This window comes from Cyprinus carpio, chromosome B5 (assembly GCF_018340385.1).
Source record: "Cyprinus carpio isolate SPL01 chromosome B5, ASM1834038v1, whole genome shotgun sequence".
In the NCBI taxonomy this organism is placed as follows: Eukaryota; Metazoa; Chordata; class Actinopteri; order Cypriniformes; family Cyprinidae; genus Cyprinus; species Cyprinus carpio.
In genome coordinates, this window is record NC_056601.1 from 18,442,229 (window position 1) to 18,470,125 (window position 27,897).

General features: G+C 37.7%; 1 protein-coding gene across 1 annotated transcript in view; it reads left to right on the forward strand.

Moving 5' to 3' along the window:
* The window catches only part of LOC109079051 (SET-binding protein-like), a 54,569-nt gene extending 32,349 nt beyond the window's left edge, over positions 1 to 22,220 (forward strand). The window contains exons 3-4 of the mRNA XM_042724682.1: positions 11,156 to 14,495; positions 18,655 to 22,220. Of these exons, the coding sequence (XP_042580616.1) occupies positions 11,156 to 14,495; positions 18,655 to 19,163 (3,849 nt within the window). The 3' untranslated portion in view covers positions 19,164 to 22,220. The remainder of the gene's footprint in view (positions 1 to 11,155; positions 14,496 to 18,654) is intronic.
* Positions 22,221 to 27,897: the final 5,677 nt, after the last annotated feature.

The following is a 27,897-nucleotide window of genomic DNA, read 5'->3' on the forward strand; positions in this document are numbered from 1 at the left end:
AACCTAGATTCTGTAAAGTACCATTTTTGATTGAAAAGAATTTCACCTCCAGAAACTGATGTTATTATTCTCTCAATGGAGTGAAGTGATCCCACAGGGGCAGTATGTGAAAAAAAAGACGGTAGCTTTAAATTGCTCCCTATGATACTTCTGCAATCACGTTGTGTTAATTACACAGCGTTTGGCTTGTGGTGAAGAACACATTTCATCAAGTCTGTGCGTTTGTTTTTTTTTTTTTTCTGCACTGACATTTTGGTGCCTGAAGCATTTCCACAAACTGAAATAACCCAGAATCTCACAGACCTCGGATCATTTCCTTTTCTTAAAATGGCTGCCTGGCCCTTTTCACATTCTGCCTGTGGGGCTTTATGGGTTGTGGTTAAATGGTTTTTAAGAATTGTATATCCTTTAGTGCTCATTTGTGTGAAACTTTTTAAGTTGACCTCCATTCTTTATACTTGAAGCATTTCAGGATATTGCCTTACCAGATAATTCCTAAACCTTTCTTTTTGACGTTACCTCACACACATCAGAAATGTTCCCTTCCCTTAATTATTTCAGAGGTATCATAGCAGTGTTGCCTGCATCACAAGATAAATATATATCATACTTCTATACTTATAGAAAAATATACTGGTAGTAGTGAGGTCCAGTGTTGTTTTGGACTCATTCACCCTTCATTTTATGGAAAAAAAAATACTAAATATTATCTTTGGTACATGGTGCTTTGACAGAGCACTGAATCAGTGCTGCATATTTTGATAGCATTATTAGCTTGCGGCACAGATTCCGCCATTAATACAAGCCATCATCTTATTTTTCAACAAAAATCACTGATTTTTATTGGGCCCAGTTGTCTGTCATGGTCTTGGCAGTAACAGTGTGTCTCAGAACATCTGCTCGAGTCATTTAAATGCAAAACCATTTAAGACCCAGGTGAAACGAGCCAGCAGTGGTCGAACGTATTATTACCCGCATTATTGCTAGAAAATTGAGGTAATTTCCCACACAAAAGAAATGTAATGTTTCATTATATGCATTTCTTCCACCAATCATGTGGGTGATTTCTAAAGGGCTTTTGATACATAGTGCAAATCTATCTCGTTTCGGGAAGTGTTTGTATTTTAGGCACCTACACATCCTTGCATGTTGTACATATTGACAGATGATGGACCGGTTGCACTGTAGTTCTGCTTTTTTGGAGTATTTAGAAATGATTAACGCTTGAGGAGTGACTGATGAGCATGAGAATAAACTTATCACACAGCACAAGCCCTGAGCCGTGTAATGTCTTACTCTCGTTCCCAGCACTTGAATGAGAGCGCTCCACTCGAGAGGTCATGAATGGAGGGGCTGTGCATGTGTGGAGGGAACAGACTTTTAGGCTATTGGCCCACCACTGTCCAGCCTGTGACACGCATCAGGCCAGACGCACCTTGAGACACTATTGCCCACGGTCCCACTAAATGGAGCTCTTTATTCTCGCTGGAGGAAAGGGGTCAGTTGCGGGGAGGAGGGGGGGACGTCTATGTGCTATCAGGGTCCAGCGTTTCTTATCCTCCCTTTTTTGTCATCCCTCCCGAGGCTGCACTTACCAGCATCACTCCCCGATCCTTAAGTGCCGCTCGTTGGGAAGCGAACACAAAGGGGTGTTAGTATTCATTTTGTTTGTTTGCTCTGGACCTGTCAGCCTGTCACACAAAGCACGCCAGATCAGAGAGGGCTGCTCCGCTCTCAATGGAACCCGAGGGGGTCCGCCGAGGGGAACGGGAGGGGGACGTCTCTTCACCAGCGTTGTTCCCACAGGGTAGGGTGGTCCGCTACAGAAAAGGGGGGGATAGCGGAGGGGGTGCGAGGGCAGGGCTGGGGTTTACTGGGGCAGAAAGGAGGGTGTGGGGTTTTTTCAAAGCCAAGGGAGCCGTGTGAGGATCATATCAATCACTCACAGTTTTTGGAGGGAATAGTTATGAAAGAAAAGGGGAGTTTTGGGGGGCTTCGTCTCCCTGTTCCTGTCTCTGCTCTGTCCTTTCTCCTTAGTACATCTCCCTCTCCTCTCTCCCTCTCTCGGCCTCTTTGTGCCGAGGCCTTTCTGGACATCTGCCCGGACCTATACACAGGAAAAAATGAAACACTCAGGCCACCAGGCGATTTGCCAAATAAAGGGCTGCAAAGAACTAGCCTGTGCTGTGTGTGTGTGTGTGTGTGTGTGTTTGTGCATGCATGAGTGTGCGAGAGAGAGAGAGAGAGAGAGAGAGAGAGAGAGAGAGAGAGAGAGAGAGAGAGAGAGAGAGAGAGAGAGAGAGAGAGAGAGGTAGCGTGTGTAGAAAGGGAAATGTCAAGGGTGCTTTTACTCTCTAGATTTGGTAGTTTATTTTTCTTTTCTTTTTTTTTTCTTTTTTTTTTTTGAAGGCATCGTGTTCTTTAGTGAAGTTCAGTCTGTAATGCAAAGTTCAGTTTATAAAATCCTAAAAGAGGTCAGACGTAGATGTAACTTGTGACTTGTATAATGTGCTCTGTTATTTAAAGATTTAATCTAGTACTAAAATTTCATTCATGGGGTAGGTATCAACAATAATAAGCTCACCACCCCCTTATTAAAAGCTAATCACTAATTGGTAAAGTCATCAAATCACTGCAACTGCTGATAGAAATTTTGGTTGCCGTAGAAACATTCAGTGAGATGCATGCTTGGACCTGCACATGTGGATTGTCTAGATCAACTTGAAATATACGGGTCTTTAATGCTGTCTATGGATAAGAAAACATTTATGGGGACATTTATGGCAAATTTTGTTGCATTTTTATTGATTTTATAGAAATACATTGCCAAACAAATAACATGAAATGAGATTTTTTTCCCAAAAATTTCCCCATTCAAGAAGATTTATTAGTGTTGGTCATCAGTAATTGTTCTGCTCATTTCCCAATATTTAACATTTAGATTACCTTTGCTATCATCTTAAGGTTTTTTTTTTTTTTTTTTTTTTTTAAGTTAATCTTTAAAAATACTAATAATTCTGCTGTTAAATGCAATTTTAAGCAAATCTCAGAAATGTTTATCCATTTTCATACTGTACATTTAAAATGTTTAAAGTCACTTGTAGCATTTAAAACAATTGAATTTTAGTTTGTAGTGTTTTATTCTTGGTTTTGGTGAGAATATTGATGCATTAATGAAATCACCTCCTGATATACAATCCAGATTGTAATACATTTGACACAATTAAGTGTATAGCAGTGTATATCATAAATAATATGCAAACATAAAATAAGAGTCATATCAGTATTGATACAATATTGTGAGAAAAAAAATAAGACATGTAAAATCCCAGAATTGTGCTTGTAACAATCAATTAATACAGTGAATGAGCAATGATCATGCTTTGTTTGAAGTACATGTTTGTCATATGAATATTTTCATTAATGCTTACCAATCATCAAAACTAGGCATTTTAATCTGTCTTTCTGCATGGCTAGAGTTGGTGATTTACAATCTGTCTTGCTAATGGTGTTTAGTCTGGTTGTATCTGATCAAGAAGGTAAGCAGAGGCCGGGAATCTATATACTGACCAAGAACCTTCCACTTGCTCATGTTAAACTCCAATCAAATTTGCATAAATGTCTACTTACAGTAAAAGTCCAGGTTTAGTTGTAGATAATGGAAGTGAGGGGGAGGTATGGTTTTCTTTAGGCCTTTGGCCCTCACTCTCCCGCCAGACCTCTCCTGCCGCACCACTCTCTCATTCCTGCAGTGCATTCCACAAACACTAGAAATGCTAAATGGAGGAATTCTTCATCTGGATAAGGAGATTTAGTGAAGTGATCTATTGTAAACAGTCTGAGACTGATTGATTTTCTAAAAGCACCGGGGTGATGACATAATGACCTCTGGCTATATGCCACAAAGTGCGTCAACTACATGATGCTGAAATAGATCAGAATGTAAGGTCACAATGCACTTACTACAGCATACTTTGGTTAAGGAGGTCTTCAAAACCCATTACCCTAAATATTAAACTTTGGAGCATAATTTGTCTGCTTCCATTTATGAATCATGTTTGGGGTCAATAAGACTGATTTTTATTTTATTTTTGAAAAAAATGAATACTTAAGTAAGGATGCATTAAATACAGACATTTATAATTTTACAAGAGATTTCCATTTCAATTAAATGCTGTTCTTTCGAACTTATTTACGAAAGAAACCTGGGGAAAAAAAGTATCACAGTTTCCACAAAACTATTTAGCAGCACAACTGTTTTTCGACTTTGATAATAATAATAATAATAATAATAATAATAATAATAATAATAATTAATGTTTCTGGAGCACAAATCGGCATATTAAAATAATCTCTGATGGATCATGTGACTCTGAAGACTGCAGTAATGGCTGCTGAAAATTACATTAAATTACAGTAAATTACATTTTAAAATATATTAAAAAGAGAAAACTGTTATTTGAAATTCTGTGAAATGATGAATTTGAAATGATTGTTTTTACTGTATTTTTGATTAAATAAATACAGGCTTGGTGATCATAAGAGACTTCTTTCATACAAATGAGTGAAAAAGTCTCCTAAAACACCCTAGCTCCTGCCTAGTATAATGTTAACAACCACGCAGCTCCACCTTAAGGCCCGGGTATACGTCACTAGCGTTCTGTTCCGTACCATGCACAGCTGCGTCCGCACAGCTTTCAAAGTATACTCAACCGCGGATGAGCGGATGGACAACCTCAGGACACATGCGCAGTACAACCTACTTGACTTGCACTCTGCCTCAGCATTCACCTCACGCATGCGCTGTTGTACGGTGCGCGGATACGGACGGCCGAAGTATACTTTGGCCTTTAGCATCATGACAATGTTTTGTACAGACAAGTGCCACTCACATTTCACAGATAAATGCATCACACTAAAGCAAGTCTTATATTTTGATGTATAAACCATTGAGCGTTGAAGCTTAGATGCAATTAATTTGCCTTGTTACTGTGAAGCACATTTCTTTAACTCTAGCAGTAAACAAACATTGTTTATGCCACATATGGAAGTTAGTCATAAAGCCTGAAGAGGAGAGTTGCAGACTGAACGCAGCTGTGGAAAGACATTAGTCACGGAGCTGTATGATTCCAGCTAATGACCCCTGCTGACTGCTCTCATTAGTGCAGGTGGAGGATACTTAATTTTACTGACGTCCTGCTCACCATGTTGCCTCATTTTTTTAAGAAGGGACGAAAAGCCCATTTCTGTCTGTAAATATTTTGATTTCAATTAACCGTTTCTGTACAGCATTCATGTAGGACCTGTGAATCAGCACATTTTTGTAGACTTTGGAAGACGGAGACCTTTAGAGCTGGCACACTCCACTACTTAATATATCCACTGGTAAACGTTTTTATATTGTGAGTCTATCTGTCATTGTGACTGCCCCTTTCTGCACAATGGCCATGAACCTGTACGGCAGCTCTCAATGGATTTCTTATTATCACTTGAGCTGCGGTTAAGAGTGGATTGGCTTCGAAAGCTGCCATTAAACGACACAGATGTTTCTGGAATCTGAGCGTCCTCAGTTGTTGGCATCTGGCTCATGGCAGGATGGCATCAGAATGCTGCTATGTCCTATTATCCTCTATTCAGCCTATGAACTGCCACAAACGTTTCATTATCCATTCACTTATTCATGTGGCTCCTCTGCTACAAACTGGGCGCTCTATTTAGTTTGTGCCAGATGCATTGTTTAGGCCGCAGCTTTACGTATCCGTTGACATTTCATAATGGGTCTCAGAATGGGCCCATCTTTTCCTCTCCTTCTTTGCCTGTGAACAGCCATCATCCAGATGGGTCTTCTTTGAAGACGGGGGAACTTGCACATATTGTGAGGAGTGAAAAATACCAATCGTTGCTATCATGGCAACCAATAGACACGCTCTGGGAGGAGGGAGGTTGGGATACTTTCTTTTATTATTTCTCTGGCTGGCAAAGCTGGCAGTTTTATCTCTTATACGTTAGCGGCAGATTGAGCGTTCTGCCGTTGCTGCCTACGGTCTGTTAATCAGTCAGTTCAAGCAGGGCGGATGAGTTCAGAGGCCCTGGTGGGACTGCTCATAATTAATTATTCCCCACACCAACAAACACACAGTGTGACTGGAACTTTAATGCAAATTGCGGTGATTACGGAGGCTAATAGTATTAAAAGCCAAATTAAGAGATGAGAGAGTACTGCAGTGTAGCCAATGAGAGAGAAGGGCTCGTTTGTGTTTGACCCTCTCCTCCAATCAATCTAATTCATCATTGAAAGCATTAGACTGAGAGAGTGCGAAATTGAAATGGCTGCTAATTGTTTCTTTTGTCAAATAGCTCATTGTCATGCTAATTCTCATATATTAGCAAAGAGCAATGGTGGCACGAACCAAAAGTTAAACGTAAACCATTCCTCACCTACTAACGAGAAGTGAGTTGAATTAAATGTTGCAATCATTATAATTTCATATTTTTCAGAAAGCAGTAGCAGAGCCTAATATGTACTTGTTTTCAAATATTATGTACAGTGAAATGAATTTATTATAGCTCTGACTGTATCTTAACTATACCATGTGACCTTAAAATCAACATGAAATAATGAAGCCTGTTTATTTTTGAATGCATGTTCCTGAGCTGTTTGTGAAGGAAGCACGGAAAAAATGTCTTCATACACATGTGTGAGCAGTGCGACAGACTTTAGCTGTTGCAGTGTGGTGCGACACGTCATCTGGTGTAGACACAATGATAGTCTTTATTCAAAATCAAATGACTTGCTCTTCCTTTCAACTACTTTTCTGTTGATGGGTAATGGATAAAAGCCAATGACAAAATCGTTATTTAGGCATTGTAATAGCAGACTCTAGTGTGTAGAGTTGGATAAAAGCACATTTTTATAGCATCATAACGAAGACAAACTATATGTTTATACGTGAAACTCTGGAGGGGTTGTCAGATGGCATCGCGTGGGGATGTAATGACGTGCCATTAATCTATTTATGTACTATGAACGTGTAAAATAAAATAAGGTAAATAATTAGGTTACTGATGTCCATGTAAACGTAGTCTCTGACTAATGCACGAATAATGCGATTATTTCCAATAATTAGAGTAAGGACTTTAATGGCATTATGATGTTTACATGTCGAGCAAGCTCTTCACTTCAGTTTACATGCAATTTCCATTTTTTGTATTATTAACTAAGAATTGTGGTTATTTTTTACCGCCATTATTCACATACCCCACTGCACAGCACAGAAAGAGTAGGTGTGTTACTGGCCGCAGTTTTAATTTATTTCTGTCTAATGCAAAACACTTTTTTATGGTTGTATTCCATGCTTTCTCGGCGCCATAGAAATGTGATGGCAATTCACCAAAGAAATGCATTGCTTTCTTCCCCACCATGGTTTCTAATCTGCATATTACAGCAGGTGCTTGTCACATCATTCATGTACGTCATGAGCACATGCGCGCTTTATACAAGCTGCTACTGTAACTGCTTGTATAAAGTGTGTTATGTTAAACGGATATTTGATCTGTTGATACATCATGCGACTTAATTAAAATTACCATTACAGTTATGAGGCTTCTATGAAGCACTCCTGATAGCATTATTATATCTTTTAGCTTTGTGTCAAGCAGTCAAATACGTTTTTTAAAATCCAGGCTTCTCAGACATGTCCACAAAGGATTACTCTATTGACTTTCCTACTTGGTAATCAAACTAGTGGACATTTTGTCTGTTCTAGGATGGATTTAAAGATGCCTCGAGTCCTGTAACTAGAGCTAGATTTTCCAGATCAGGTGACTGACACTCTATCCAGGTGTGTGTTGTCCTCGACTGGGTGTCACATTATCCAAGGCCACCACAGCATGAGGGCTGTCTAACAAGTCAGAGCCGGCTTTCACTAACCAACTCAGAAAGTGTTACTGAGACCTTTTACAAAGACTGTAATTTGACCAATTAGCCCTGTGGCTAGCACACTGCCATTTGGTCAGAAAACAAAGCTGACCTGCTGTCATGTTAATCGAACCATTAAAGCTTCTGGGATTGCAAGGATGAGGTGAATGGAAGAAATGACCCCTCACAATATTGCATTTGTGCTGTGCTGGTTGCAATTTGTGTAGCGGCCCTGCTTCTACAAGCTGCTCGAGTGTTATTGCATCGTTTGTCAACGTTTGGAAGTGTCTGAACTTCCAGAGTTATGCCAAGCTGTGTTGATCCAGCATCAGACTCGTGGACTGCTCATCTGTCAGTCTGAAAGGCAAACAGTGAGCTCTTGCACCAGGACAGGCAGGATTTAGTGGAGGGTAGAGTGAGTTTGGCTGGGTATCAGTCGGACAAAGTTGCATGTTTTGCCTGCTGCGTTTCTGTCTATTTTCGGTGGCTCTGACTCACAGTATCCCATGGTTACCAAACATACAAAAGGCCAATGAGGTTTTGGCTGCCCAATTACCATGGCAGTGATGGAGGAAGAAAAAATTGAAGAGAACAACAAGAGCTAGCAAAAAAATGGATGGGGGAGAGAAGGGGTATCGAGGGCACAGTCAGGATGCCAAAACCTAGCTTATTATCATGCAAGGGACTCCTTAATCTCGGCTGCCTTCTCCCTGTCTGTTTATCTGGTCTGAGACTGACTCGTCTCCTGCAGTTCTGGGCTTTGAGTGCAATGGTGTCCGCCAGGATTTGGTGCCTACTGCGCCAGACTGCCCAGTGGCCCTGCCAGAACTGCTGCTCTGTTTACAACAGATAGGAAATGCTCATTAGAGGGCTCATAAGTCATTTATGACTGCAGAGATTTTTATTATCTGGTGAAGGACTCACTGTCAACACATTGACACAATATTCGGTGGTGTATTTACACCAAGCAATGGCATATTTGTAACGTAAAACTGCTGAACAAGGTCTCCAGTTTCATTGCTTTCATTTTCAGATTTTAATTCAGTTGAATTGTATGTTTGACACTTGTTATTTAAAAGGGAGCTCATTACATGTCTCGTTCAAATCAGATTACACATTATTCTGCTGAAAGGAATGGAATATGACAGGCAAACGATGAAGATGACAATTCCTGGTTTTGACAAAGCTCTTTCTTGTCGCTCTCTTAAACCGATATTGAGTTTCCCGGTGAGTTTGTAGAATAGCTTGTGCATCCTCAATGAAGAGGTTACGCTATATACCTCAGATATTGTTTTGGAGACACGGGGGAATATAATGCCATTTAGGCAAATTAAAGGGCGGCCAGGAGACTTGGCATTCAACAGCCGAGACTGTATCCTGTGGGCCGGGGGAGACCGCAAATTCCTCATAGGATTACAGGATTAGAAATCTGAAAGGTGATGCAGTTTCTCACAGATGGGGGAAATAAAAAGGACAAGGCTGGCAGAGGAGCGATCCCTCATTAATGTCTGCTTCCCTTTAATTAAAAACTACTGATTGAATGATATTGGAGAGGATTAGGCTGAGGGATGACTCCTGAAACACACGTACACATGTGAGTCTTCCCAAAGCATGCTGGGAAATCTTAGGTGAGGGCTGTGCACGGTAGATAAAAGTCTTGCCTGCCTGGCTCTTTCAAGAGCCGGTGAGGAATTAAGTGATGCATAACTATTGGCTGATTAGAGAAGGAACAAAAAAGCGCTTCCAAATAGTGTGAGAGGTTGGCAGGTCACCATTATAAGGTTTGCCAATGGATGGCATAATTGTCTGTGGTCATTTAACCTGTCAAAGATAGCTCCTGTGGTTCTCAAATTGGTTTTAAGAGCAATAAATTAAAAAGACAACCAAATTACAGTTCTCCTTCTGCCAGATAAATCTTTGCTTTTTTTCTGCATTTTTGGCACTACCATTCATAAAATAGTGGAGAACAGGAAAATTAGGGGGTGATGAGAGAAAAACAGAATTGGGAAATGTTAAAAGCCAGGTTTGAGCTCCTATTGCCAGGCTCAATAGGTCAGAGTACATGTACTAGCACTTTAGAACACCTTAGAAACCACTTAGGATTGTCCTGAAAATGACCCAGAACACCCTTGCCACCACAGTGCAAGGGTGTTCTGGGTCATTTTCAGGTACCACCCAAAATCTAGTTGTTTTTGTTTACAGATTTTCCATCATTAGTAAAGCCATTATTTTATTATACCCAAAGTGACTAAAATTTTACATCAAGCAAGACATGCCATTGTAAGTGTAATCTGCTTTTTCTCTGTTACATTTCATTCGGCTCAGTTCATCTCACTTTCACTGTTGTTTGGAGACAGGTCTTTCATCACTCTAGTATGTCATCTTTCAAGGGCCCTTACATAAACTCTTCTAAACTCTTTTCCCACATTTGTCTTTCCATGCATTTCTTTGGTTTATGTAAGAAATCCTTTCATTTGGTGTGCCCTGACCCAAACAAACCAGACTCCAGGAGTCTAAATGATCTTCTACTGATGTAATCAGATGTGCGAGTGCCAAAGTAGCAGCTTATTCCTACAACTTTCTTTAAAGCTCTTTAAGCTTTAAACATTTAAAGACACTTTGCACAGTGGTTCTTAGCAGTTTTTTTTTATTCTTCGTTTTTCATTTTATGCTGTAACATAAATAGGTACTAGCAGTGTTTTCTAAAGGTGCATTTTGCATTTGGACTTTTTTTTTGTCTCTTTCCTGTTGTGAGCCTGTTGAAAACACTGGGACCCCAGATGTAAACTAATCTGAAACCGCAGCATAGACTGTCTTAGCCTCAGCTGCAGGGCTCTGAAATGGAAGTTGACCTGCTGAAAAACAAAACTGTGGTTAAACTTCATTACCGCCTGTAGCTGTTGGCTTTGAAAACAGGATGGCTTTACAGAACATATCCTAGTATCAAGTGCTGATCTTGCAATACGTTATTTCTAACAGACCAAACCACAAGTCTCAAAAGCTTGCACAACAGTGCACAGTATTATATGCTTTCAGTAGGTGTGGCCCACAAGCTGAGAACTTGGCAGCAAAACAGTAGTTGTTATCAGTAACAACTTTTAGGTTCCTAGTTAGTTTTTATATGGGGTGTGAATGTTTCTCTGTCAAGTTACCTAGTGTGATAATATGAAGAGCACGTGAATGCTTATACAATGTTGGTCCATTTTCTAAATTCTTTCTTTTGTCTTTCATTTTCAGACCTACGAGAGGCATTATAAACTTGTGGATAAAACTGACAATGTAATGATGGATAACACAAAACCAAAGCATGAGTCTAAAAGCAGTGACATTCACCACCTTGACTGGACAAAGCCATTGGATACTGTTGAAGATGCAGCATCCCATGAACAACACAGGACAGAACCAGAATCAAAACGGGAATCAACGTGCACCAACAAGAGCCCTTTGTCAGAGCCCAACACCCCATTCTCAAAATCGCAAGTTAAAAAGGTCACAGACAGTTCATCTGGAAGTCTCTTTGCTTCTGCCATGTCTTCCCCAAGCACTGACTCACTAGCATCATCTCCAGTTGATACAGTAATGAGCCCACCAGCTGGCTCAAGTCTCTTCTCTTTTAGTAAAGACAGAGGTTTGCAGGAAGTCACTGAGCAAGTTTTTGGGAACATCAAACGTAAATATGGAAGAAAAGACCCAATGAAGACCACACATAGTTTAGGCCTTCAGTGGGCCAAAAAGATGGACAGAGATACTGAAAACCAAGATAGTGCTAAGGAGAAACAAGCATACAACACTGATAAAAGTGAATTTGAGACAGAGGAGCCTGAGAAGGCAAGCAATAGGCCAGATGATGAGAGTAAGACATCAAGCTGTGGCACTCATCATGCAGATGAATCTAGAAGTAAAAAGCGAAGAAATAGAAAAGTAGGTGACAATGACAACTTGTTATCTGATGCACAAACCACACAGCAAGCTGAGAAGACTGATAAAACTGACCAAGGGAGCACAAAACCTAAAATTACAAAGAAAATAGAATTCAGTGCACCAAAACAATTTGGTTTAAATTTACGGGAGAGTGAGGAAGATGGTGCTGAGACAATGACTGATGATGTTGAGATGTTTCTGAATAGGCAGAGGAAAACACCAGCTGGGAGACTAAGATCAGTGATTGATACCGACAAGCAAACAGAGGGTAGGCAATCAAAGGTCAAGGACAGGTGGCCTTATTTAAAGTCCCAGAACTCCTCTCCTCATAAAGACTTGAATCAATCTCTGTCCATTGAAGAGCCACCCTCTGCCTTCCCTATTACCCCATCCAGCCCACTCTACACAAACACAAACAGTTTGACAGTCATTACCCCAGTCAAGAAGAAACGTGGCCGGCCCAAAAAACAGCCGTTACTTACTGTGGAGACAATTCACGAAGGAACTGCAATAAGCCCCGTTAGCCCTATCGCCCAAGATTCTTCCAGCACTTCAAAGAGGAGAAAGAAGCATAATATGTCGAAATTGGTGCAGTTGGCCTTCAATAAATCCCCTCCTGCACAGCAGTTAAAACTCAAGAAATCAAGTCAAGAAGGTGTCCTTAAAAAGAGGGCAACTAAGAAAATGAAACTGGTTAAGATGCAGAGCATTTTGAATGAGCTTTTGACCACTTCTAGTCCTGGCAATCTTGCCTTGAAGTCCAGTGTTCCGGTTTCAAATGCCATGTCGACTGTGGCATCGACAATCGAGGCCCGTTTTGGCAAGCAAATCAATGTCAGCAAACGTGGAACGATTTACATTGGCAAAAAGCGGGGAAGGAAGCCCAGAATTGATCTTCATACCCAGCAGAATGAGCACAAAGCCAGTGATAAGCACCCGTTGCCTATTTCCAGTCCGTTTGAGAACCCTCTAGTGCCTTCTAATACATCATCCACAACCGGAATGCCTTCTCCCAGGGTCATGCATTCTCTTTCTTCTCACTCTGCAGCAGGTGGGACAGCTCACCTTGCCACCACAGATACCAGCCAGCATGACCTGAAGACAATGCCAAATCTACAGCCTATCAGTGCATTGCCCACGAAAATGCATAAGGGCTTGCTTAGTAGTAACTGGAAGCTGTCTCCCCCGAGACTAATGGCCAACTCACCGTCCCACCTGTCTGAAGTGGCTTCCATCAAAGAAGTCACCCTATCTCCAGTTAGCGAGTCCCATAGTGAAGAGACAATCCCTAGCGATAGTGGAATTGGCACCGACAACAACAGCACATCAGACCAGACCGAGAAAGGCCCGGCATCCCGCCGGAGATATTCATTTGATCTTTGCAGTTTTGATGCCGCTGAGACCGCTGTTTTAGCGGCAAAGAGCAAAGCAGCGAGGGGCCACTACCAGAAGCGCGTGACTGGAGTCGCTGTGGAAAATTTCTTTGCTCAGGAGAGCCTGAAGAAGCAGAAACATCGGAGGAAACGCAAGGCCCCCCAGAACTGGGACGACCTGCAGTTTATCGCTGATCTGGAGGAGCTGGTTAGCAAATTCCAGGTCTTCCGAATCTCCCACCGCAGCTACAAGTTCTACCATGAGAATTCCTATCCCAGCATATTTCGTCTCAACTTTGACCAATACTGTCCTATGCCATACTATCCCTACGACCCTGTGCACTATCTTCGCAGGAGCTCCGATAAGTCAAAGAGGAGGCGTGGTCGGCCAGCCAAGTCAAACGAGCCAATATCAAAGATGCCTTTTATTCAAGGGTTTGGCTGCCCAGTGCCTGGTGGCAATTACTATGCACCCTACGCTTTGCCTTACACATCCATGCCTCTTGCCACAAGTATGGTAAACATGGGCTATTACGGTCAGTACTCTTCACCCTTGTACTTATCTCACGCACTTGGACCTTCAGCCTCTCCTCTCATGAGGCCACCAGTCCCTCCACCAAAGTTCCACCCTGGTGTGTCCTCTAGTCTCGCTGCTCCTAGCAGACATCGAGCGAAGAATATTCCACATGAGATGCCTTCATCTAGAATGAGTGACTCCAATCATCCTTCAAGCAGCTGTATGGAAAGTGTCTGTCTCCATAAACGCAAGCACAAGCACAAGTACAAACACAAAGAGGATCAGTACATCCCACAGAGGGAGGACCTCGGCGGGCTCTTCAGTGGGACCCAGAGTCCTGCCTTCCTCAACATCTTGAATGAGAGACTTGAGAAGAACACTCTGTCCAAACTGAAGGACAAGCAAAGAGGCAAGCAAAGCACAGATGCTTTGCCAAAAGCTTCCAGGAACTACTTTGAAGTAGACACGCTCTCTTCATTATCCTTATCTGACTCTCAGCATTGTAAACGCATTCGAGGAGAGACACTGAACAACTTCCTGAACATCTGCACTAGACAACCGCACGAGCGCCTGCGAGCCAGCCAGGACCAGTCGCTGGAATTGTTCAAGGGGCAGCACTTAGGGGATGATGATTCTAGCATTCACATCAGGAGGCATGGCTTGGAGGACTTCGCAGCATACAGAGAAGGAAGCATGGCATCTTTCCAAGGAGGCAGAGAACAGAGGACCGAGCAGATATACCAGTACTCCAACACAGCTATAGCTGGTAAAATATATATCTATATAAATACATGTATATTTTTTTTTTATGTATACAAATGCAAGATCAATACAAGACATTGATTCAGTTATTTTTTGTTAGCCGTTATTTTAGTTTACCACGCAGTGATTAGTTGGATACAAGTGAAATTGTGTTTTGCTTTTAAGTACAAATGTGCTTTCTGAACACTTTATATGCTGTTCTCAGTACATCTGGCAAGCAAAGTGTAATGCATGGATGGAGACAACTATAATTCACAAATTTCTCTTTTCTCCCTTTTCACCCCTGCCTGCCAATGTTTTTTTCTTAGAGATATAATATTCACACATTTTGATTTATATTCTACAGACATGCAATAAAAAACCTTGCCTCTTGTTAAAAGAGCTGGAGAGAAGCCAGAGGTTTAATGAATCCAGTCTACTCCACTGAAGGGGAATTGCAAGCCCTAGGCACAGTTAGATTACATTTTCACTCCCCTAGGGGAACTATGAGGATGACTCACATTCTGCTTGCTACCACCCACCTCCATGAATTAACTCGATGCTTCAAAGAGCTAGTTTGTTGTACTTAAACAGAGAAATATGACATACATCCCACCTAAGTGTACATCTGTTGATTTCAAAGAACAGATTTAGATAAGCGTGTTTTGACAGAATTTTTTTTTTTTCGACAGTGGCACTGTAGCTAGCATGAAATAAATTGCAGCAAAATGGGGGTTTTATATGCTCAAATTTGCATTTAAGGTCACATCTCATTTACGATTAATTAGTTCTATTTGCTATGGATTCACGGCATGACGACAGCACCTTTTTTATAACAAGACTATTAATCATTGTGACAGGAGTGTCTAGTTTGGAGCAGATGTTTTTCCATTAAAGCATTATATCATGTTGCCTAACTTTACTATTTCCCAATCAAAGCTACAAAACAATCAATGTAACATGTACTGTATGTATGTGTGTATAGACAGATAGATGGATAGATTGAACACATATGATTTTAATTTTAGCAATTAATTCGGTCAGGGTTCTCATTAGGTACATTCCACAAAGAATATGGTGATGTAAAATGCTAAATAAACATCTTCATTAGAAACATCCCCCTCTGACAGGCTTTGGAAAGTAATTCATCATACATCAGTGAGCACATATGGTACAGATTGAAATTCTGACTGGGCTCTCAATGTACAGATCTTTCAACTCTCTAAACCCTCTTTAAGTAAGGCAGGCTTTAATGTAAAACTTAATGCCACTCATTTGCTAGCACAGGAATTACACAAAGGATTTCCCTTTGATCGTACTGGTATAGCGTTTCATCTTTCTTTACACTGCATACAAGTTGTGCTCCTGCTTAGACTCCAGCAAGCAAGAAAACCCCTATTAAAACCATTACTAATGCCAGTGCATGATAGGTTTTCTAACAGGTCTGCACCCACATTTGCTTAACATAGATTTTGTGTATTAAATGCGTAGCTTGCCTTGAAAGTCGACTAGAGAATTTGCAGGGGCAAAAAATGTGATCTTACACCACTGTATTTTTTTGTAAATCGCTTACCTTTGAACTGTGGAATTCGGTTGCCATGGCAACAGGAAGTAGGCCTCCACTACCGTGTAGAGCGGAGCTGTGGGGACAGCGGTGAGGCAAGTCCATAAATTGCTGCCTCTAATGAAAACATTGTGCACAGGATGCAGGTAGAGATTTCAGGGAATAAATGAGTTGTGACACTCCCTTTGAAAATGAATGTCTTTGTCCAATGATTTGTTGGCACTTGGGAAGACTCTGCAAGTTTCCCAGTGATAAACTGAGGCCAGAGAGGGAAGAGCTCATGTTTAGTCAGGCACACATTTTACTTTATTGAAACCAAATGGGCTGAAGGAGCCCATGCACAGTTGGTTAGTGACCCATGCACCCATTTTTTTGTTTGTTTTGTTTAAACTTGCATCCAAAATAGCCCTGGTGAGCTTCAATTGAATAATATTCATTGCTAAAACTGAAATGCATCGTTTAGAAAGTGTGGTTGCTGTTTGATTAAACGATGCTTTTAAATGCTAAATGAGAGATTTGATGATGGATTATGAATTATGGTGCATATCCTGTTTTTGGGTTTGCACAGGTGCACTCTTAAGACAGTATTATGAGAAACCTGGAAATGCATAGAACGCCCATGATTTCAAACATCTTCCACAATTACAGCTCTTGTTTGTTTTCATGGAAACCTACCAGATGGAGTGGCAATCAACAAGAAAAGAGAAAAAGAGACCTCTCCAGAGATATGAAAAGAGTGCAGGAGAGATCTTAGATGTGGAACACACATTTAAGGCAGCTTTAGGCTGTCTGAACTCATTTCAATCGAGGCTGCCAGAAACCCAGCATTTCCTCTGGTCTGGGCTTCCTTCCAAAGCTCCAACGTGAAGTGTAGAGGCAGTAAATTAATCACAAATGTATCTGAGGCCTCATAGTTTATTACTCGCATTTACAGACGCATCTATTCATTGGTAATGTGAGCACTGACTATATTCACTGATAGACTGATAAGTGGGAGGTTCCTGATGTTTCCTTATTATGTGCATGGATGCAGTTATCCACATGTCAAGTGTTAAGTGAGCTGTTGCTTCACAAGCTTCTCCTCTCGTGGGGCATTTTTCACGTGTTCGCTTATTAACGCTTCGCTCTGTTAGACTGACAGACGATAATGATAAACGGCATGACTCAACAAGCTTGGCTGTATCAATTGCTATCAGATCTCTGTATATACAGGAATATTTATACACCAGCTAATACAAATTAGAGTGTTGAAACATTGGATTGTCACATCATTAAGCACAGAAGAAAGTTTGTCTCTCTCGGTCTGGCTGCATACATCATGACTCACTCTGAGGTCTTGAGTTTACTTTAGAAATATCACTGCTTCAGCTAGCGAGATGATGTGCGAATCAATTATATTATAACAAACGACTGGCCAAATGTTTACCAGACTGGCTTAGCACATTTTTCACAATCAGTGTCTCAATGTAGCCAGGGATGGGAAAAATAACGAATTTCATTATTCCAGTTTTGATTCCTCTAACGATTCCAGTTCCTTAATAGTTCCGTTAATGATTCTTTTAGTACTTTTAGTGGCTAAATATTTGGAACAAAGAAATGCAATTCTGTTGCCAAATGATGAGATAATTGTAATAATAAATTATTTTAAAAAAGTTTTTGCAAAAGGACTTTTTAATGACTTTTAAACTTTAAAGTCCAATAATTGGCCTTAAAGGGATAGTTCACCCAACAATGAAAATTCAGTCATTAATTGCTCACCTTCATGTCATTCCAAACCCATAAGACCTTCGTTCATCTTCAGAACACAAATTAAGATATTTTTGATGAAATCAAAGAGCTTTCTGTCTCTCAATAGACAGCAAAACAACTAAAACGCTTAAGGCCCAGAAAAGTAGTAAGGACATCATTAAAATGTTGTTATAAAGCTACGAGAACACTTTTTGTGTGCAAAGAAAACTAAAATAACAACTTTATTCAACAATTTCTTCTCTTCTGTGTCAGACTTTGAAGAGAAGAAATTGTTGAATAAAGTCGTTATTTTTGTTTTCTTTGTGTCCAAAAAATATTCTCGTAGCTTCATCAAATTAAATCACTGATGTCACATAGACTGTTTTAATAGTGTCTTTACTACCTTTCTGAGCCTTGAATGTTTCATTTGTGTTGCTGTCTATGGATGATCAGAAAGCTCTTGGACTTCATCAAAAATATCTTCATTTGTGTTCCAAAGATGATTGGAGGTCTTACAGCTTTGGAATGACATGAAGGTGAGTAATTAATGACAGAATTTAAATTTTTGGATGAACTATCCCTTTAGTGACACACTGTCAAATGAACAACCAATTACCATTTAAAATCTCACAGGTATCTTGTCATTCATTAGAGAAATTTATTTGGGAGTCACAACTGTGCTGTATATTTTGTGAAGTATAAGCGATGTTGCTGTGACACTGAATACATAGTGCAGGAAACCTGGTCAATGCAAGTGTTTTATTTTTTTCATTCCATAAGCAAAAACCGTTATTTAAACCAAACAGTCAGTCACTTAGTTCTGTTGTTGTATTTTAAAGCAGAATTGTTTTTTTGTCATTCTCATTGATTTCTGTTGTCCTTTCCTCTCCAGACCCCAGTTCCTACAAGAGGAGGCACAAGCACAACGAAGTGGACGAGATCCAGTGTGACATGCGAAAAATGTGTGCCTTCTCCAAGATCCTCACCACCAAGAAGAACCTGGATCACGTCAACAAGATTTTGAAAGTCAAGAGGCTTCAGAGGCAGGCCAAGACGGGGAATAACATGGTGAAGAGACGCAGAGGGAGGCCGAGGAAGCAGCCGCTTTCTCTCGAGGAGGGATTACTGGGTCAGATGCCAGTTCTAGAAAAGTGTGTGGATCTTCCTGGGAAGAAGAACCTTCACACCGGTCTGGTTCCTGCTCAGCTTGAGTTCTCCAATCACGACTCCATCACAGACGCCATCGAGTCAGTGGTACACATGGCCAGATCCCATTCCAACACACAATCCACGCAAGGAGGCAAGCACTGGCACAAAGTTCAGCCAGAGCTCCAAATCGAGCGCCCAAACCGCAAAGGAAGAGGGAACAAGAGAGTAGAAGCTACTTTCACCTCACATTAGAGAATTTATTACGGTGCACTGTGAGTTAGCCTTGTGCTTGGGTCCTTGTATCGTTTTTTTTTTTTTTCTGAATTCTACTGACACATTTTAATGGGCATTCGCTGAGAATTAGGATCACGGTTGTGGTCTAAAAGCTCCGCTTTCGGTTTGTATGATTCTATCACATACTTTTTTATTGGTCTCAAGGAGACAAACTGAACTTTTACCCTCCCAAAGCCCATAACCGTGAGGATGTTGAAACTATGGCTTTAGCCATAATCTACCAGCACATGTAAATGAACTTCAATGACAGTACTGTGCACTTTTTTCTTTCTCGTTTTTCGTTTCACTCAAGCACAAAGCACAGATCTTCTGGCAGAGGTTGATTTCGAACAACAGGTCATCGGTAACTCACTGCTAACACACACGCTTACATAGGCTTGCCTGCGCTCAGGTGTGTTTCAGGCATGAACTAATGGCAATACTTCTGGATGAAACCCTTTTCAGTGATGTTTTGATGGCTTTCAGTTCACTGTACATAGAAACATATTCTACTAACATTTCAAATTCAAAGTATTTTAGATCTACCTATACTGTCAGCATATCAAATCAAGAACCATATAAAGTTTGAAATGTTTTTTTTTTTTTTGTTCTGTTTTTAACCAAATAGAAGTAGAAAGCTTGTTCAAATGGAAAAACGAAACATATTTAGTCGTGTAATCTTAACGAAGTGGAATCACTGCAGATCGAAGGCTTGTTGACGACACAGGACATCAAAACACATCAAAGTAGTTCACAACAGGCTCGATGAAAAATGCTACGGTTGCATTTAAAACCAACAAAGCACTTATTTCTTTTCTTTCTTTTTTTGTAGGAACAAGTTTGAGTGGGCTGAAGTTGTACACAATGTCAGAGTTGGTTTTTCGCTTTAAATTATAGTAAGCATCTGGACGATATTTTCATGGTCTGACTGGAAATCAAGGTCTTATTCGAGTCGCCTTCTCCAGAGTCTCTTTCGAGAATGTGCCTGTTCTTGTTAACGAAACAATAATAGTATGTCTATATACCTGTCAGTATTAGATATCCACATGACCAAAGTTTCAGTGTAGTCGTGTATCATAGAATAGATGGGTTTCGGTTTAGCTGCTTGTGAATATTACTATGAATGGTGTGGTGCTTATTTGTCGACTTGTCTGTCGTTTGGATTGGAAAAATAATGTACCCGAATGTACGCTGAAGACTATTTAGGTGATTGTTCTGAGCATAGGACAACCCAAACTAATCAGACACATGTCCTACGCTGTTTTAGATTCGAGTTACTCTGATATACGCGATTTGGAATCAGGATAGATTTGAATGTGGTCCTAATTTTTGAATAGCTTTCCACTTATTCGTTTTTTCATATATGTGCCTTATGTTTGTCTATAAATCCATAACATGTTCAGGTACTAGAACACACAATGGCAAGATTTCAGTCTAGAATGTACATACATATAATTTGCTGCCCTGCTGGTAATGTGTTTATCATTTCAGTACACCTTCTACAGTATAATAGGCTTCATTTGAACTATATAAATACATTCATATACACATATATACAGTTCAGTGACCAGACACCACATCTAGTACACCTGAAGACGCTTAAAATATCTTTTTGACATGAATATATGCTTATTTACTATGCATCAGGTTATTGCTGTGAATCCACTGACGCATAACTTTCTTGCATCAACTCCTTTGTGAGCTTTCTTACTTAAATCTGAAGTCTGACCAGTGCTAAAACTGACTATCATTTCTTTCGCAGCTGTCTAGGGGAGGAAAATCAGCCTCTAAGCAATGCAGCCTTAATCAAATGTTCATTTCAAGTTGTAGTCCCCTGTAAATAGTCTACCATCTGTGGGTTACTGTAAGAATCATGTCAATATGTTGCACTCACAAAGCAGGGCGTATAGAGTGGCTAAAGACGCCATGAAGCATTCTGTCCTCATGATAACTCGCAGTGCATTGAAGCTAAAAGAAACAATATATGCCGGCAGCTATTTGCCTCAGCCAGTTGTACTGGACCTTTTGTAGGATGCGTCCATTCGCGCTAAACACCTGCGAACATTGCCAAAAATGTTGACTTTTTATTAGTGCTTTAAGCGCCGAAAGCTATGTGTTCAAACAAAATGTGCACCGTAGCAGTTTTCTGAAACATGATTATAATAGGTTAGTCAAACATGGCTTTGGTAACAAGGCCTGGCAGCTCAAATTTGCTCGGCTTCTATGATTTTTAAATGCCAGATATATTTTCTCCACCAGCTGATAAGTGGTGCCTTGTGAAGTTATGTGTATTTTATTTTATTTTTGTTGACTTTGTGTCGAGTAAACATTACCGAGGTCACTGAGAGAATGTCATCCACTCAAACGTAGTGTCGTATTTTAGTTTGTATTGCTATTAATGAAGTTATAATACAAGTGAAGTGTTAATCGAAAGTAATATTCCTAACAAGGACGCAGCAGAAGCTCTTATCGCTCTCTGAATTCATACATATGGTTTTACGAACATTTTGATTTCTGTATCTGCATGCTCGATTTGATTGTATGCGTACAAATTTTGAAGAAGTCGAGAAGTATTGAATTTCGATTTGAATAAGATCTTATACATTGTTTGATATGTTTTTTTGTAATGGATTTTAAATTCATAAAGCATTTTGTACATTGTATGGATATTAAAAACAGCAAATAATGGACGTATATAGAAAAGAATAAATACTGATATACACAAACATATGCATTGTACATAGAATGTATGTATACACATTCATGTTTTGTGTATTTGTGTATACAGACATGTTTATAAATACAAGTACTAGCCTGTACATATGTACATACATATAAGCTTGCATGTGTTTGGTCATGTTTGCCGTTCATGATCTTGTAGTTTTATTTTGTTTTTATTTCTCTTTTTTTTTTTTACTGTAAAGCTCATTTGTGCAGCCATCTCCGGTGAGCAGTATTGAGCACTTAAAATACAGTTGATCTTGTTCATGTCATTCATTGTGCAAAAAAATAATAAATGAATTTATCGAGCGCTCACTTTAGTGTCTTTGCCTTTTGTGAATAGTTGTTGATATTCACTGAGCAAACTGTTTATATTTTAGAATATTTAACACAAGTTGTACACTGTTATTCAAAAGTCTGGGCAAGTGAATTGTTTTTGTTTTTTTAGAAGTACTTTTATTCAGCACTGATGCATTCAATTGCTAAAAAGTGATATAATTTTTGTAACAATGTAAAACTCTTTAATATTTCAAATAAATGCTTTTTGAACTTCATCAAACTTTATCAAATAATCAGTGCTGTCAAACAATAAATTGTGATTAATCGCTTCCAAAATAGTTTTTGTTTACATAATATATGTGTGTGCACTGTCTATATTTATTATGTGTATATAAATACACACATATGTATGTATATATTTAAGAAAAAATTATATATTTATATATATAATATTATATGAATATAAATATATACATGTAGATATTTTCAAAAATGTTTGTATTTATATATACATAATAAATGTACACAGTATGCACACATAAATAATCTAAACAAAAAAAAGGATTTAGGATGCGATTAATTGTTTGACAGCACTACAAATAATCCTGAAAAATACACTATTTCCACAAAAATATTAAGCAGCTTAAATGTTTTCAATATATAACTGTTTGAGCAGAAAATCAGCATATTACAATGATTTCTGAAGGATCATGACACTGAAGACTGTCAAAAATTCAGCTTTGCCATCACAAAAATAAATTACATTTTAAAATATATTAAAGTAGAATATAGTTATTTTAAATTGTAATAATATTTTACATTTTTTATCAAATAAATGCAGCCTCAGTGAGAAACTTCCTTAAAAAAAATAAAAAAAAAAAAATAAAGTCAATCTGTTGTATGGTAAATCACTTGTGATTTCTAAATGTTTTGTCACTTCACAGATCCTAGTTTTCATCTGTATATGTTCCTTTACTTACCACTGAACTGCAAATTTACATTTAAAATTGAACGAACGCTATATTAAAAGTGCGAATTGTCAATATTTGCACACGTTTGCAGAGTTGTCTTTTGTACTTGTAATTGGTGTCAGTGTGCAGTTTAGGACAGGGAATCCCTCTCATCAAGCTCTACACCTCATACAGTCCCTCTCCCTGCATTATTACACACTGCATAGTAGAGATAAACGGATTGGCCCGAATCCCAGCCGTTGGTTGGTGAAGGCGAAGTGAAAAGCATCTAACCATAGGCCTGTGCCTCTGTAAAATTCCTGTTGCCATGGCAGCTGGGTGAACTGCCCAAATATTCCAGTGCTCCACTTGGCTTGAATAAAATGTCTGAAGTCAGGCTGGTGAACACATCATCTGCAACGCCGCATCATCTCATCAATATTATGAGCTGTGCAGAAAATTTGAGACTGTAATTTCTGTTGAAAAGTCATAATTGTGCTTCGAAATAGAAAACAGATGACAGGCCTCTGGCTATTAGAGGTAACGGGGTGCAGATGATAACGAGGTGTGTTTGTGTGAATCGTGTTGTCGTGACTCATCTGTGGCACTACTGCTATGCGTCGCTCACAGTGTAGCCATGTTACCCCTAATTATATGAGCTAGGACTTGCCATACCTATAAAAAGAGAAATACACAAGGCAATGTCATCTGCTATTCCCTATTAAATAAACAGTCAGAAAGTATCTATAAATTAAAATTTTCATTAATTTTAATTATTTTATTTCTTTTTATTTGTTTTTGCAGTATGGAATAAACTGAGTCAAGAAGTACCTCTAAATTAATTCATTAATTATTTTGTTTATTTTTGCAGTATGAAATAAACAGAGTCAGGAAGTATCTATAAAATAATAATTTAATTTATTTTAATGAATTATTTTATTTTTTATGTATATATATATATATATATATATATATATATATATATATATATATATATATATATATATATATTTGTTTTTGCAGTATGAAATTAAACGGTGAGACGAGAAGTATAAATTAATAATTAATTACATTTATTTATTTATTTATTTACGTTTAAATTACATTTAGATTTAGTAATTTCGCAGACGCTTTTATCCAAAGCGACTTCAAAATCAACAAAAGAGCAATGATACACAGGTGCTATAACAAGTCTCAGTAAGCTTATTACACGGCTCTGTGGAATACTTGATTCTGATTGCTCAGTCACGACATTCCGAGGTGTGTTATCCCTGGATAACAACCGGTAAAAGCTAATAACACAGGCTCATCCGGGTACCAGCAGTCAGCGCTGTACTCTTGCTAGGAACAGTTTTTCTTGGTGGAAGCTTTGCGTTTGTTTAGCTAATAAAATATTAAAACTCGATTCAAAATGGTGTACAATTGTTTAATTATGTCATCCTGGTATCGCGGACTCGCTCTCGTTTCATACAAACCCAGCTGCTGCCATTTTGCTACGATTGTTTTGTACGCTGTAATGGATTACAAGAGAACTAACAAACTGGTTAGGTTTTAAAACATTTTCGTCTTAATTATTTTATTGCCTTAATTATTTTGTGGTGAAATGTTGTGTAATAAATAGTTTGACTGCACCGTTTCCCTTAAATGTCCGTTTAGTTTGAATTTGCCGCTTGCTCGCAACTGCTGTCTTCACGGAAGCTTCGCGTTCAAATATTTAAACTCAAATCACTCTTTTGCGTCTAATTATTTACTTATGTATGTTGCAAGTAGCCGTGCAATAAGCGGGATAATGTACATCCAACCGGCTGGATGTACATCATCCCTTACTTAACGCAGTAGCCTACATGTAGCAAGGTTTTTTTTTTAATTATATAATAAATAAAAAGAAAACAGATAGAATAGAAAAAGAATAGAGAAAGCAAGTGTTAGAGCCTTTTTTTGCTTTTGTTAATTGTATAATAAATAAAAAGAAAACAAATAGAATACTATATATATATATATATATATATATATATATATATATATATATATATATATATATATATATATATATATATATATATATATATAATGTATAAAGAATAGAATTAGAATAGAGAGTGTTAGAGGGTCAAACTAAAGATGGAAGAGATGTGTTCTTAGCCGATTCTTGCTGCTCAGATTGAGTTGGGCAGGTCATTCCACCAGGAGGGAACATTTAATTTAAGAGTCGGTGAAAGTGATTTTGTGCCTCTTTGGGATGCAGAACGCAAGCTTCTAGAGGGCACATAAGTCTGAAGTAATGAATTTAGGTAAAGGGAAGCACAGCCAGTGGTGGTTTTGTAGGCAAACATTAATGCCTTGAATTTTATGCGAGCAGCTAATAAATAAATCAGTAATAAATTAATATTCTCCCAATAACAGAATGTTAAATAATGTTAAATAAATAATATATTATTATTTTTATTAGGCCTAATTAATTATTAATTACGCTAATAATAATAACAATAAAACAATATAATATAATAATAATGATAATAATAATATATTATTTATTTTAATTTATTGTTTGTATGTTTTTGTTATTACATTTTATTCATATTTGAAGTAAACAAACAAATAAAAATAAATATTTCTCCCAACAATATAATGTTAAATAAATAATATATTATCATAATATATATTTATTAGATTTATTATTAATTAGGTTAATAAATGAAGGTTATTACATAATTATAGTAAAAATAATAATACATTTTGTATTCTATTATTTTTGTTTTATTACATTTCGTTTTTAATGTTTAAAAATAAATAAACAAAAATCTTCCAATAATCGAATGTTAATGTTACAAAATTATATATTATATTATTATTATTATTATTATTATATATTTATTACCTTAATTATAAATTAAGCTAATAAATGATAATTTATTTATTTACTTATTACTGCAGTATGAAATAAACAGAATTGAGTCAGGAAGTGTGTCTAAATAAAGGAATAATTCCAGTGAAATGGGACTCTTTAACTGCAGATAGTCAAAGACTACTGGTTTACTGTTAAAATGATTTTGACCCATAGCCTCTCATTATTTGTATTTTTTTCTAGGCTGAAATGCTTTCAGATTTGGGCTACGTGAGTCCTCCTGCATGCACATATTTCATCAAACTGATTGAAAATCCCTGTAGAAAGCAGAAATATTCTATAGCAAATCACTTCCTCTCCATCTGCCTGTAATTACCTCAGCTTGAATGTAGCCTCCCCTCCCTCTTGACTCCCTCCCATCTACTATTATTGCTCAAAGCACCACTTACTATTTGGGTTGTGCTTCACAGTGTGCATATAGCATGTTGCAGGACGCAAAGGATGCTATTCTTTATGATTGGCAACTGGCAGGGTAGCAGCTGCGGTTGCTACGGTGACAGCCTGACTTGCAGCAATTTGGATAGCGAATGAAGCTGTTAGTGTTTTGAGGACGACGTGATGAGGGTTTTAAAACACCCGTCAGCAGCCCCCTCACTCACCAGAGCAGAGGCAGAGTGTCATACTGTCTCTCAGTCCTCTGGGAAATCTTGATTTGTAGGGATGAATGCTTAAAAATCCCATGAAGACTGTTTTATAGCACAGATAATGTGTGAAGATGAATGAAATTAAAAGGTGCATGTTCATGACAGAAATGAAATTGGGTGTCTTTTTTTAAATAAATAATTAAATAAATAAATTGTATAGCCTGATTGCACTCTAAGTTTCTTTGGATAAAAGTGTTTGCTAAATGCATAAATGTAAATGTAGTGTAAAGCTTGCTGATCATCAGAGTGAGTCTCAAACGACCAAATTAGACCTAAAACAGAGTTTCATAAGGCTCTCCATCAACCAGGAATTTTTTTATTCTTAAATTGAATAAAATATTTAATGTTATTATTTAATAAAATGTTTGGGTATAATCCTGACTGACAGACAGGATTTAATGTTGGTCCTATAATTTAATTATTTATATATACTCTTTATTTACTGTATATTATAAATATTATATTATACATTTTCAATGTAATAGTATATTACTATATGTTATATATTTATTAATCATATAAAAATATTAAATATTAGTATTTGATTTTTTTAAATGTTTGTTTAATGCTTATTATACCGTATGCATTTTTAAAGGAATATTCTGGTTTCAATACAAGTTAACTCAAGTGTCAGAATATGAAGCTTACTGTTGTAATAATAATAATAATTATAATAAATTGGGATTATTGTTTTTATTTTTATTACAATTCATTAATATTGAAATTTTTTATTTTAAAAATAAATACATAAATATTTATCTCAATGATGGAAAGTTAAATAATGTTGAATAAATAATAATATATTATTATTTTTATTATTGTTAATTAATTATGCAAATAAATGAAGGTTATTACATTATTACATTATTATTATTTATTTAAAGTAAATAAATAAATATAAATAATATTTCTCCCAATAATATAACGTTAAATAAATAATATATTATTATAATATTTATTTATTATATTAATTATTAATTAGGTTAATAAATGAAGGTTATTACATAATAATAATAGTAATAATAATAATATATATTATATTATTTTTTATTTCATTTCATTATTAGGCTAATAAATGATTATTATTACACAATAATAATAATAATAATAAATGATTTCATATTATTATTTATAAAAAAAAAACAATTTTGTTGAACTGAATATTGTTAAAAATCGTAGTTGTAAAAACATTTACAACTGAAGAACTTATTTGC